The following is a 13,729-nucleotide window of genomic DNA, read 5'->3' on the forward strand; positions in this document are numbered from 1 at the left end:
ACTGAGCTGATCCATTCCTCATGCAGCTCCGGGACAGGGGTTGCAATGAGGCTGAGAGAAGTGTGCCCTAACTTGTCACTGCCTTTCCCTCCTTGGACAGGTCTCCATGCCCCGAGGCAGCAGATGGCCAACAGCAGCTCCATCACCCACTTCCTCCTGCCATTGCCAGGCACAAGGCAGCTGCAGCTCCTGCACTTCTGCCTCTTCCTGGCCATCTACCTGGCTGCCCTGCTGGGCAATGGCCTCATCATCACCACCATAGCCTGGGACCACCACCTTCACACCCCCATGTACTTCTTCCTCCTCAACCTCGCTCTCACTGACCTGGGTGCCATCTCCACCACTGTGCCCAAATCCATGGCAAATTCCCTGAGGAACATCAGAGACATCTCCTATTCAGGGTGTGCTGCTCAGCTATTTTTCTTTCTCTTTTTCATTTCAGCAGAGTATTTTCTCCTCACCACCATGTCCTACGATCGCTATGTTGCCATCTGCAGACCCCTGCACTATGAGACCCTTCTGGGCAGCAGAGTTTGTCTCCACCTGGCAGCAGCTGCCTGGGCCTGTGGGGCTCTCTATGCTCTGCTGCACACAGCCAATACATTTTCTCTGCCCCTCTGCCAGGGCAATGCTGTGGCACAGTTCTTCTGTGAAATCCCCCAGATCCTCAAGCTCTCCTGCTCCACATCCTACCTCAGGGAACTTTGGCTTCTCGTGGCCAGTGGCTGTTTTGTGTTTGTCTGTTTCATGTCCATTGTGGTGTCCTATGTGCAGATCTTCAGGGCAGTGCTGAGGATCCCCTCTCAGCAGGGACGCCACAAAGCCTTTGCCACCTGCCTCCCTCACCTGGCTGTGGTCTCCCTGTTTGTCAGCACTGGTATCTTTGCTTACCTGAAGCCTCCCTCCATCTCCTCTCCATTCCTGGACCTGGTGGTGTCAGTTCTGTACTCAGTGGTGCCTCCAGCAGTGAACCCTCTCATCTACAGCCTGAGGAACCAGGAGATCAAGGATGTCCTGAGTAAACTGATCCCTGGATGCTCTCAGAAGTAATAAACTCTTTGTCTTCTCCTGCAGAGCAGTTCTGATGTCACTCAGTGCAGGCCCAGCCTGGCTTCTATATCTTTTGGTGGTAGGGGTGGATTTTTCCTCTTTGTCATCACCTTTCTAATTCACTGTCTGCTTTGCTTTTCTCTTTGAGAATTCATGTAACAGAACCTCTGCTCCTTCTTTGGTTAAACAAAATAAAGGACCTTTCCCAGAGCTTTAGGGACAATTCCTGCATGCAGAGTTGGCAGAGAAGAGAATCCCAGCACAGCCTCACTGCCAGGGAGCATCAGCACTCCCTGGACCCCTGGTCCCCTCCTGGCACCTTCCTTTGCCAATTTGATCTCCTGAACACCTTCTTGTCAAACTTGCTCCTCACTCCAGTACAAACTGATCCTGATTCTTTCCCATATCAGCTCCACCTGTCCCAGCATAAATTTCATACTCTGACCCTCCCAGTCCAGAATGGCCACATCACAGTACAAACTGGATACCCTGATCCCATCCCTCTAGAAACTGAGCCTCACCTCACCTGGGTCCCTTTAAGCCTTCCACATACAAACTTGTCCTTGTCCCAGTATAAACTAATTTTCCTGATCCCATCCCAGTACAGTCTGAGACTCATCCCAGAATAAACTGGAAGCCCTGCATAGGTTCCAGTATCAAATGAATCTCTCCAACTGCAAAGTCAGTAACATGACCACCTTCCCAGTACAGACTGTGCCCCTTCCCAGTAAAAACTACATACCCTGAACTCTTCCCAGCATAGCTGTGGCCTCCTTCCAGAATAAACTGGATTGTCTTGCCCTCTCCCACTACAGTGTGGGTCCCATCCCAGTACAAAAGGCATTCCCTGGCTTCCCCCAGGACTGATTGCATCCATTCCAGTACAGTTTGGACACCTAATGCCCTCCCAGTACAGTGTGGGCCCTGTCCCAGTCTAAACCAGCTCCCTTTTACCCCTCCAAGTACACCTTAGGCCTTGTCCCACTATAAACTGGATGCCCTTATCTCCTCCCAGTATAAACTGGGCAAGGCTTATTCTAAACTTAATCCCTTGGTTCCCTTCCAGTACAGACGCTGATCTAGCACAGTTGGGATCCCCTGGCCCCATTGCAGTACATTCTGGCCCTTAACCCATTACAAATTTGATCTTTTTAACCCTGTGGTGGTGAGAGAAGGTTCAGTTCTCCCTCCCCCACAAAGACAGAAACCACAGCTGACTCAGTCGGAGAAGCAAGATGAATTAAATCTGTATTTACAAGCAGGATGAAATGCAGGTTATATATACACACTATGCAGTATTTACAATATATACAGAAATACACAGCAAAGAAAGTAATACAGAACAAAACTCCCTCCTCTGGACAGAGAAGGGTTCCCCCCCTGTATCCCCTCTCTCCCCCTACCTCCCTTTTTTCCCAAGAGGGTTAGAGAGAGAGAAAAGGTAATTATTAAGGAGGAAATTCTTGTTAGGCTCAAAAGCGCATGCAAGGATTAGTTTTCTTATCTCAAGGTTAACAGGTCCTGCCACTGCTGCTCAGAAGCAGACAGGCTGAAGAGACAGAACAGACTGGAACTGATGGAGAGACTCAAGCAGAACTGAAACTTAAAGTTGCATTCTACCAATCTACCAATGAAATTAATGTAGAATATCTGAATGTTTTCAAAATATTCAGCCAGAGGGTTCCAGCACTGTCCCTTTCTTAAAGGCACAGCCTAAAATGGTTGCACCCACCCAGCTCTCCCCCTGCCATTTCCATCCCTTCCCTGAGCTGTCTCAGCTCTCCCTGCCATTTCCTGACACCTCTGGATGGCCTCATGCATAGCAGCTCTGCCCTCGGAGGGACATTTCTTTGGCCTCATCTCCACTCTGAACCTTCCAAGCTGTCGGTGACTGTAGTGGGTTGAGAGAGAAGGCCTAGCTTTCTCTCCCCCACAAAGAGGAAAAAACCCACAGCTAACTCAGCCAGAGAAGCGGAAGGAATGCTATATTTTACAAGCAATGTGGAAAGGCAGGTTAAATATACACAATATATACAGTATTTACAATATATGTGCAGAAATATACAGCAAGGAAAAAAAAAAAGAATACAGGAACGAAATTCCCTCCTCCGGACAGAGAAGGGTTCCCCCCCTGTGCCCCACTCTCTCCCCCTCCCTCCCTTTTTTCCCAAAAAGGGTTAGAAAGAGAGAAAAAGGCAGTTATTAAGAGAGAAGAATTTTAGTAGGCCTATTAGTAGGATTAGTGCTTATCCTTATCCAAGGTCAGAACTCCAGCTGCTCAGAAGCAGACAGGCTGGAAAAGCAGGACAGAAAGAAACTGAGAAAGATTCCAACTGAACTCAAAACTTAAAGTTGCACTCTACCAATCTACCAATGAAATTCGTTTAGAATATCTGATTGTTTTCCTTATTATTCCAAAACATTCAGCCAGAGTGTCCCAGCACTGTGCCTCTCTTAAAGGCACAGCCTCAAACGGTCACAGTGACATAGAATGGAGTCAATACGGATGAGCAGTATGATCTAGTGTTGTTCATTTATTAAGGGAACTTCTACAGCTTATATAGACTCAGGAAGCATTGTTGGCATCGCTTCATTGGATCCCCACGAGTGACCACACATCATACTGTTATAGATTATTGGTCAAACTACTAATGACACGTGAGGTTGTTGATGCAGCTGTGTGTCCTGTTATTCCCTGTTATTCTCTCTGTGTTTATAGCTACCAGTGTCCTGCTTTAGTATTCAGTATTCAGTATCACTAAGGTTGGAAGAGACCTCAAAGATCATCAAAGTCCAACCTGTCACCACAGACCTCATGACTAGAGTAGGGAGGACACTACTGCCCACTGCAGGCTTGAACTCAAGACCTTCCCATTAATGGTCTTACATGCTACCAACTGAGCCAGTGTTCATATCTGGTATACATATGTCTAGTTACATGCTGCAGGCACAGCACTGGTTTGCTACACTGCTAGCCACTTCTGCACTTGTGCTGAGCATGGCATATCACCATGTCAGGCTCTAGACCTACACTGCCAGATTGTTCACACTGCTCATCACTGGCATTGCCACAGGAGGGTACAGAAATGTCATGGTGATAGCTGCAAGGAAAGCAAGATGGGTGTCAAGACCATGAAGGGAAAGAGCTGCAGGCATGGGGCAGTGTAGCACCACCTGCAAGGCTGAAAGCTCAACAGCACTGAGGTCTTTCTCCTTCTGTCTATGGCAGTTGCCTCTGCCACCAAGGCCAGGGAAGTGAAATTTTAGCTTAAGACTCTGCAATTGACTGCCAGGCTCTGAGGTCAGGGTTTGGCCTTTCTGCTGCAGAAACCAAACCCAGGTGGGGGACAGTGTAGGACAAGCTGTGGTGGGGATGGCAATGGGCACTGGCAAGGCTGGAAGTCATCAGGAGAACCCAAGGCTTTGCCTTCTTGGCTCTGGCAATCATCCACCACCAAGGGCTGTGAGGAGACTTCCTAAGGCACCAGGGGGTCCTCAGAGCCTCCTTAAACACCCCCAGGAAGGCTGGGGACTGTCATCCCCTTGTCCTTCACTCAGCATCACAAATCCCACACCCCACAGCACCTGAGGAGCCTTGACCCATAAATGAGGGACAGGATCTGCCTGCCCAGGCACTGTGGTCAGGGTTTGGCCTTTCTGCTCCATAAACCAAACCCAGAGTTTGCTCTCCTGCACTTTGTCTTTGTCTGCTGCAATCATGGCCTCCACTGAGCTGCTCTAAGGAGCCCTTGGGAGGCTTTGTTGGTAATGCTCTCAGTGGGGCCAATCAGTGCTTCAAGGTACTTTGTGTTTTCCTTCTGACTTCTGAAGAAGTTTCTTCAGTCTTCACTCAGTACCTGAGGTTCCTGCAATGAACCTAAGTTCATTGTAGTGCCAAGTGCCCTAAGGAGGTGTTTGTGTCTCTGCAAGTTTAGCTCAGAGATGATAATTCCCCAAGTGACACTGACCCAGGCTGTCTCAGCAGGACATCTGCACTTGCTGGAACATCTGTCCTTCATGGCTGACATTGAGTGGACAACTTTGCTCCTCACCCTCCCCAACCTCCCCATTGCTGTCACTGCCCACCTGGGGCTTACAAGGTGATTCAGCAGAATGTGTTCCAATTCAAGAGCCTCTGAATGACAGAGTGGATAAGGACAAGGCTGACCCTGACTGACTGCAAGGGATCCTGAAGTCAAATCTCTTTCTATGGCTGTGCCTGGAGAGAAGCACCAAGCACACAGACACAGGGACTGAGCTGGCTGGGTTCAGTGCAGATAGAAACCTTGCTCCTGGTGACAACAAAGGTGTGTGTCCAAAGACACAGAAAGGTGGAGAGGTGGCTGGCAGAGGGTGCCCTGGAGTTCAGTTTCCTTGTCCTGGAGCTCAGGACAAACCCTCACAAAGCTTTGGCATTCTTAGGGCAAAAGAACTGAGCCTGGAGAAGTCTGACTTGGTGCTGGCCCTTGGTGCAGGTTGTGCCTGAGAGATGTCTGAGTGGGGGAGATGCTGGACACAGCTGCTGTGATCCAGGAGAGCTCCAAGGCTCTGGCTTTAGGGTCACTGTTTTTAGAGGTGGAGATCCTTGACTGTTTCTCTGATCTGGAGAACCTTGGATGCTGAATCATCCTGAGTTCTTTTGCCACTTGCACAGACCCTGAAGTTTTTGACCTTCAGAGTTTTCTCTCAGCTCCCTGTTGGCTGTGATCCAAGTACAGATGCACTGAGCTGGCAGGAGGTGACCAACCCCCAAGCCATAGGGAGAGCAGTGCAAGGCTGGGAGAGCAAGGGTGCAGCACACCAAGGACACTTCTCAGTGCTCTATTTCTGTCTGTCCTGATCCATCCCTGGCTTACCCTGGGCTAGCTCATGGCCTAGGCCTTTTCTTTGTTTGTTTGTTTTTAACCTAAAATGAGAATGCATGTTGTGTTATAATTAATGTTGACTTTCCCATTAACTATTTAAAACTAAGGCAAACTGGTGAGGTGACATAGAAATCCATAGGAACATTTTCTCTAGTCACACAACAATTAAACAATCATAACAGTCAGTCCTAATTCACACAGTGCTGTGGTGCATTCTTCTGAGTGATGCTTTTGATCCCAGATTACCATAGCAGTTGTTGTGATCGATGTTCGACTGCATGGGAAATGCTGTGTGCTCATGGCCTTGATTCCTCTGCCGTTGTTTATTGCGATGATTGCAGTTGGCATGGGGTAGACATTTCTTGCTGGTATCACTGAACCCCCTTAGCTATAACATGTACATCCTCTCTTTTGCTTTGTTGATTTTTTCTTGATAGATTTTTTAACTTTTATTAAATTTTGGTTTTTATTATTTTTCTTTTTTTAAATTTTATTTTTTAATTTTAATTTTTAAGTGTTTTATTTTAAAATATTTTTCTTAATTTTAATTTTTAATCCAATTTAAAAAATTTATTATTTTTTGAACTTATTTTTTAAAAACTATTTCAATTATTTTTTTATTGTTTGCTTTATGTAATCTATTTTTAAATTTTCTATAATTTTTATTTCAATTTTAAAAATTAATCATTTTTTAAATATCTTAATTTTTTCTTTAATCTATTTTTTAATATTTTAATTTTATTTTGTTTTGGTTTTATTTTTTTACCTTTTAAAAAAATTTATTTTTTACATTTTTTTATTTATATTTTTATTTTATTTTTTAATACATTTTTAATTAATTTTTATTTTTAATTTTAATAATTTTTATTTAATTTTTATAATCTAATTTTTAATATAATTAAAGTTTTTAATATGCCTTTTAAATATTTTTTCTTTTGTTGTTATCTGTATTTTTTGGTCTATAATTTTTAATATTTTTTTAGATAATTTTATTTTTCTTTTAAATCTTTTTTTATTTATTGATTTTGTTATAGCTTTTAGTTTTTCTTTAATTCTATTTAACATACTTTAATCTTGTATTAATTAATTTTTAATGTTATTTTATAATGTAATTTTTAATTACTTTTTTATTTAATTTTAAATTTTATTTTATTTTATTTTTTCCTTTTTTATTTTATTTTATTTTTTCCTTTTTTATTTTCTTTTTAACCTTTTTTGTATTTAATATTTTGTCCTTATTTTTAATTTTAAATTATTTGTAAATTTTTATTTTGCTAATAATCCTTATGCTTTTTGTTAATAGTTATTTTTTGTTAGTAATCCTTATTGGGTTTATTTGTTTGGGGTTTTTTAAATTATTATTATGTTAAATTGCTTTTCATATTAAATATTTTTTCTTTCTTTTTTATAATTTGCTTTTATTATTATTATTATTATTATTATTATTATTATTATTATTATTATTATTATTATTATTATTATTATTATTATTATTGTTGTTGTTGTTGTTATTTTGTACTTTTACTTTGTAGTAGTACTTTGTGCTATTAGCCAAACACCAAACTCAGGTGTGAGAGGCAATGCACCAGAATGGACTCTCCAGACTGTCTATTAGCTGAGGAAGGAGGTGGATGTGGAAAGTTTAATCCATCTGATTGGTGCCTAAAGACTGAGGACAATGGGGAGGCAGCAATAAGTATAGCCTCCAACAGCAGGGAAATAGCTCATGGACCAGTCCAAACCTGGAAAGGACTGGAATGGGACACATTGTCTTGGTTTCCTGGTGGGCCATGGGTCAAATGAGTGTCATTCTTCTCTCTTTGTGCAACAGCAGCTCTAATCTTTCTACCATGTCTGATACCCTGGTTTGTATGGCTTATCCATCCTGCAGTCAGCCAGGTGCAGGTTGTAGCCATATCAAGTGAGCCAGAAAAGCTATAAAAAAGAGCAGTATGATGTATCTGCAAATCAGACCAACATCAGAAATGAGCCAAGAGGAAAAGATTAAGTTAATGGTTAATTAAATTTGTAAAGACAATTATTAAAGCAAGAAGAGGAGGGATTGATGGGATCAAAAGGAGAGAGTGCCTTTACAAAGGAAGAATTGGCTAAGAGGGAGTTGGAAGAGAAAGGGAGGAACCAGACAGTTCACCTTCTCTGTGTGTATGTAAATCACAAAGGGGCCTCTGCTAAGTCCCTTCCCTTGAACCACGCTGTAAATCAGTAGGGGTCTGTCCCAAGATAGCAGACACTGAACACAGCCTGAACTGCTGAACTTTTAGGCCAGAGCACAAGCTTAACAGTCTACTAAATGTTAACTTCCCTACCCAGAGAAGTGGAGAACCTAATTTAAATGAGCATTGGATGTATGAATCAGGAAGGGTTCATGTGAAGTGGGACATGGAGCAGGGGTCTTAAGAAAGACTAAATCCTGAGTACCTGAGCCAGTGGGGAAAGGGAGAGGGAAATTTGCATCCAGAAATGTAGGATGAAAGGGGAGCTGTGACTTCAGCAGCGAGAGAGACCCCACAGGGAATTGTTCTGTGGACTCTCCCTTTATTCAAATAAAGTTTTACAAGACTCCTCTGTCTCTGTTATGAACTTCTAGATGAGAAGAATTTTTCCTTGCATGTTGCACACCCAGGGAGCAGAGCTGCTCCTGTCTGCAGCCTCTGGGTCACAGCAGACAGGACAACACTGAATCAGAAATGGTCTGAAGAAAGACTGTGGTGGGGAAAAAACATTCTCCCAAGGGGAACACCACCAGCAGCAGCCAAAAAGAGAGAAAGTAGACTGTGAGTGACATCAGAACTGCTCTGCAGGAGAAGACAAAGAGTTTATTGCTTCTGAAGGCATCCAGGGATAATTTTCCTCAGGGCATCCTTGAGCTCCTGGTTCCTGAGGCTGTAGATGAGAGGGTTCACTGCTGGAGGCACCACTGAGTACAGAACTGCAAGCACCAGATCCAGGGATGGGGAGGAGATAGAAGAGGGCTTCACGTAGGCAGGGATTAAAGTGCTGACAAACAGGGAGACCACAGCCAGGTGAGGGAGGCAGGTGGCAAAGGCTTTGTAGCGCCCCAGCTGAGAGGGGATCCTCAGCACTGCCCTGAAGATCTGCACATAGGACACCACAATCAACACAAAACAGACAAAGAATAAACAGGCACTGAGCACAATAAGCCAAAGTTCCCTGAGGTAGGATGTGGAGCAGGAGAGCTTGAGGATCTGGGGGATTTCACAGAAGAACTGGTCCACAGCATTGCCCTGGCAGAGGGGCAACGAAAATGTATTGGCTGTGTGCAGCAGAGCATAGAGAACCCCACAGGTCAAGGCAGCTGCAGCCATGTGGACACAAACTCTGCTGCCCAGAAGGGTCTCATAGTGCAGGGGTCTGCAGATGGCAACATAGCGATCGTAGGACATGGTGGTGAGGAGAAAATACTCTGCTGACATTAAGAATACTAAAAAGAAGACTTGAAGAACACATCCTATGTAGGAGATGTGCCTGGTGTCCCTCAGGGAATTGGCCATGGACTTGGGCACAGTTGTGGAGATGGCACCCAGGTCAAGAAGGGCGAGGTTGAGGAGGAAGAAGTACATGGGGGTGTGGAGGTGGTGGTCCCAGGTTATGGTGGTGATGATGAGGCCATTGCCCAGCAGGGCAGCCAGGTAGATGGCCAGGAAGAGGCAGAAGTGCAGGAGCTGCAGCTGCCTTGTGCCTGGCAATGGCAGGAGGAGGAAGTGGGTGATGGAGCTGCTGTTGGCCATCTGCTCCCTCTGGCCATGGAGATCTGTCCAAGCAGTGAAAGGCAGTGACAAGTTAAGGCACATTTCTCTCAGCCTCACTGTAAGCTCCCTCCCTGTGCACCCTGAGGAATGGATCAGCTCAGTCCCATCACTACCACCCAATGACAGAGTTCATCACAGCTTCAAATGCAACAGGGACACCAAACTGCCATGAAGATTCCTCTGGTGTCAGAACAGAAAGTGACCAACAGCCCAATCCCAGAATACAAGAGTCCCATGGAGAGGTGGAGAAACAGGGAACAGGCCTCCAGTACTGCAGAGACAGTGAAGGGTAGAGATAAAGGCAGAGGGGCTGAGGGGGAAGCCTTCTCCTTACCCAGCTCTGCTTACTGGTGCTCACAGGACTGAAAGGCTTTGGTCCTCCTTCTGTGAGCACACTCCAGGAGCCTTCAGCTGAGCGTCAGCTGCCGAGATGGAGATGCCTCCAGGAGCTACAGCTGCAGTGTCCTGCACCCACAGCTTCACTGTGTCAGAGACTGCAGTGACTTCTCCTCCAGTGAGCTCTAAGCATCCTCCTAGTCCTGGCCACCTTGAAGCTCTCTCTGCCTTCCTCATCTCCCTGAGATCCTCTGGCAGTGTCCTCAGCCCTGCTGTGCTGTGCAGAGCAGCTGCTCCTGACCTGAGCTGTCTCTGCAGCTCTGCCTGCTTGCCAGCAGCACCTTCCAGCCCAGGAGCCTGGCCCAGCTCAGCAGCACAGGACCAGCCCAAGGCATTTAAAGGAGCCCTCTGGTGGCTTTGGTGCTGAGTCCATGAACCTCAGAGACTGAGAAGCTGATGAAACCTCTCCAGAAGTCAAAGTCAGATTCAAACTCTGAAGTTTCTTCTACTCTTAATGGGTCCCAGTGAAGCATACTGGGAAAGGGTCCTCAGGGGCTGGTTAGAGCAGAAGGAGACAGTGGATGCAAGGGAAGCATCACTGGAGGCACTGAAGCATCTCCAGGCTGTGGTGAGAGCAGAGAACTGAGGCAGTGCTGACAGGTCAGGACAAGCAGCTAAAGGTGGCTCTGCTGCTGAGGAAACTTGGAGGGGTTTCCTTGGTCCAAAGGGCCAAGCCCTGACCCCCAGCCCCTGGCAAGGCAGATCCTGTCCCTCACCTGTGGCTCATGGCTCTGCTGGGGGCAGTGGGGAGTGAGGATGAGCAGTGAGCAGGGTAGGACATTGACAGGTTTTGCTGTGGTTTGATTGCAAACAAAAAATCAGGGCTCTGATTCACCCTGTGAAATAATTTTTATCAGAAGCTTTGTGCAATAATAACCTCTCCAATTATATGCATAAATCTTGGCAATGATTAGAGGTTCAGCAGTATTTAATGAGCCCCATGGAGTATTTGGGGCTGATTACATCATCCTTAGGCACTGCCAGGAGACTCTGCCAAGGCACTGCCAAGAAGCCTCTCAAGAAGTCCAAGTCAGAAGAAAACTCCAAAGTACCTTGAAGCACTGATTGGCCTCACTGAGGCTTGTTACTGACAAAGGCTCCCCAGGGACTCGTTAGAGCAGCTTGTTAGAGGCCAGGATTGCAGGGAGACAAAGGCAAAGTACAGGGCAGAAAAACTTGCCTTTGGTCTAGGAAGCAGAAAGGCCAAGCCCTGACCACTGCCCTTGCAATAGAAGAACCTCAAAGCCTCAAAGCCAAGTTTCTCCTCACAGGCCTTGGTGGCAGAGGCAACTGCCAGAGCCAAGGGCACAAAGACCTTGGTCCTGTTGGTTCTTTCAGCCTTGCTAGAGCCCTTGGCCATCCCTACTGCAGCCTCTCCTACACTGTCCCATGCCTGCAGCTCTTCCTCTTCTGGCTGCTGACACCAATCTTGCTTCCCCAGCCAGCTCTCCCCCTGCCATTTCCATCACTTTCCTGAGTTGTCTCAGCTCTCCCTGCCATTTCCTGACACCTGGATGGCCTCATGCATAGCAGCTCTGCCCTTGGAGGGACATTTCTTTGGCCTCATCTCCAGCCTGAACCTTCCAAGTTGCACTTTGTGAAGGTTTTGGTCTCTTGCCTCTACCATGGTGAGGATGTGGCACTTGCCCTGGCATGTCCATGGCACTGGTCCAATAGAATCAATCTGCCAGGCCTTATCATAGTCATGTGTGACCTGTGTGATGGCTTCCATGGTCAGCTCCACCCCTCGGTCACAAACCCACCCATGCATAGCATCTCTCCCTAGATGTTTCATGTGCCCATTGAGCTACAAACAGTTCACCTTTATGCTCCCAGTGGAGATCCACTTGGGCTACATCACTTCTGGCAGCCTTCTCTACCTGCTCATTGTTTTGGTGTTCTTGAGGAGCACAGTTCTTAAGCACATGAGCATCCCCATGGTTTACCTTCAGAGTCATGTTTTCTACCTGAGCAGCAACGTCCTGCCACAATGAAGCAGCCCAGATGGACTTCCCCCTGCCTTGCCAATTGATCTTCTCCCACTGCCACCATCCAAGAATCTGTGTAAAGATGAAGTCCCAGACAGTTTTCTCTCTCTCAGCAATCTCTAGAGCCAGTTGGATGCTTTCACTGCTGCATATTGACTCAATTCACCTTCTCCTTCAGTGGCCTCAACAACTTCTTGTGTAGGACTCCATTCAGCAGCTCCCACTCCCAATGGTTCCCTACCACCCAACAGGATCCAGCAGTAACCAGAGCATGAGGCCTTTCATCTTCAGATAACTACTTGTATGGTGCTGCCTCCTGGGCACCAACCACTTCCTCAGGCCACACTCTGAAATCGCTGCCCTCTGGCCAGTCCAGAATCTCTCCCAGAATCCCTGGGTGCTTTGGTTTACCCAGTCCAGCTCACTGCATAATCAGTGCTGCTCACTCACTGTCTGTAGTGCTGGGCTCATGATGTGGAGAGGGAAAGTTCCCACTGAACATCCAGTGCAGCACAGGCAAGCTGGGTGCTGAGAGGAGAGCTGCTTCTGTCCCCATTACTTCTGAAGCAGCTCCAGCTCCTTCCTAGGTTGCTGTCTTGGGTTTAAGGAATGAGACTGCTGCTCTGTGACCCTTCTCTGAAGTAGTTCAAGAAAGCCTTCCACACAGGATTGGAGAGAATGGAAAGTACTCTTCATAACTCCATCCTACAGTACAGAGCATAGAAAAGCCACAAAATCCAGTCCACCTCAGCAGAGACTCTCCAAAAACCTCCTCAGATCTAAGCTTCCCACAGCCTTCTTCCAAACAGAGCCAAACACCCAGGCTGCAAATGCCCCCTCCTGCACCATGCCTCTTTGGCCCTGCCCCATACCTGAGTGATGCAGCTGCAAATTCTGCTTGCCAGCTCCCGGCTGAGCCAGACCAGGCCACTCTGGGCTCCAATTGGCAGCATTGCCATGGCCAAACCTGGCCTCACTCCCCTGCACCAAACCCCATTAAATCTCTGTGAACATCCCAGGAGCAGAGAGGGAGGAAAAGAGAAGAGCAAAGAGAAATGTCCATTTGTATAGAGATGCAGGGCTTATGGGAATGAAACAACAAAAGATTGCACTTTCCTGTCCACCTCCTGGACCTATCCAGCCTCTGGAGACCTCTACTCTATGGTTTAAGATATCCCAGTGCCTTAAACACACAACAGATGATAAGATCTCCTTCTCAGTTGGTGTGTAGTAGGCTTCTGATCCTCCATATCCTCTACTCTAAAATCCCAATGGCTGACCTCAGGTTTCACCTGATGTCTTCTGCCAGAGACTTCAAGTGAGACCACACTCCCTATCTGCACTGCAGAGGACATTATGCACCAATGGTCCTGTTTGGATAGGCCCAAGTGCTCCTGCACAGCTCTCTCTTGTTTGATCTGTTCAAAGCCTTCTTGTTGCTCACTGCCCCACTCAGAATGATTCTTCTTTCAGGTCACTCGATAGGGAAGGCTCTCCTGAGTGAAGCAAGCAGAGAGATCAGAAAAGAGAAAGAGTTGTTTAGGTACAGCCTGGTTCATGGCAGATATTTCTCCAATGAATTTGTTTAGAATCATCTTTAGTTTTCCTTTTTGACACCCAAGAGTGATTTATTTATAGT

The 13,729-nt window shown here is 46.4% G+C and overlaps 2 protein-coding genes across 2 annotated transcripts in view; one reads left to right on the forward strand and one right to left on the reverse strand.

Annotated features, from left to right (window-relative positions):
• The window catches only part of LOC137454317 (zinc finger protein 850-like), a 291,247-nt gene that overhangs the window by 37,335 nt on the left and 240,183 nt on the right, over positions 1–13,729 (reverse strand). The gene's annotated exons all lie outside the window — the stretch shown is intronic.
• On the forward strand, positions 109–1,050 carry LOC137454402 (olfactory receptor 14A16-like). Its single transcript, XM_068164444.1, has one exon. The coding sequence runs from the start codon at positions 124–126 to the stop codon at positions 1,048–1,050; it is 927 nt and encodes a 308-aa protein (XP_068020545.1). The 5' UTR covers positions 109–123.

This window comes from Melanerpes formicivorus, unplaced genomic scaffold (assembly GCF_026170545.1).
Source record: "Melanerpes formicivorus ecotype bairdi unplaced genomic scaffold, bMelFor1.0.p_v2 SCAF_80, whole genome shotgun sequence".
NCBI classification, from domain to species: Eukaryota; Metazoa; Chordata; class Aves; order Piciformes; family Picidae; genus Melanerpes; species Melanerpes formicivorus.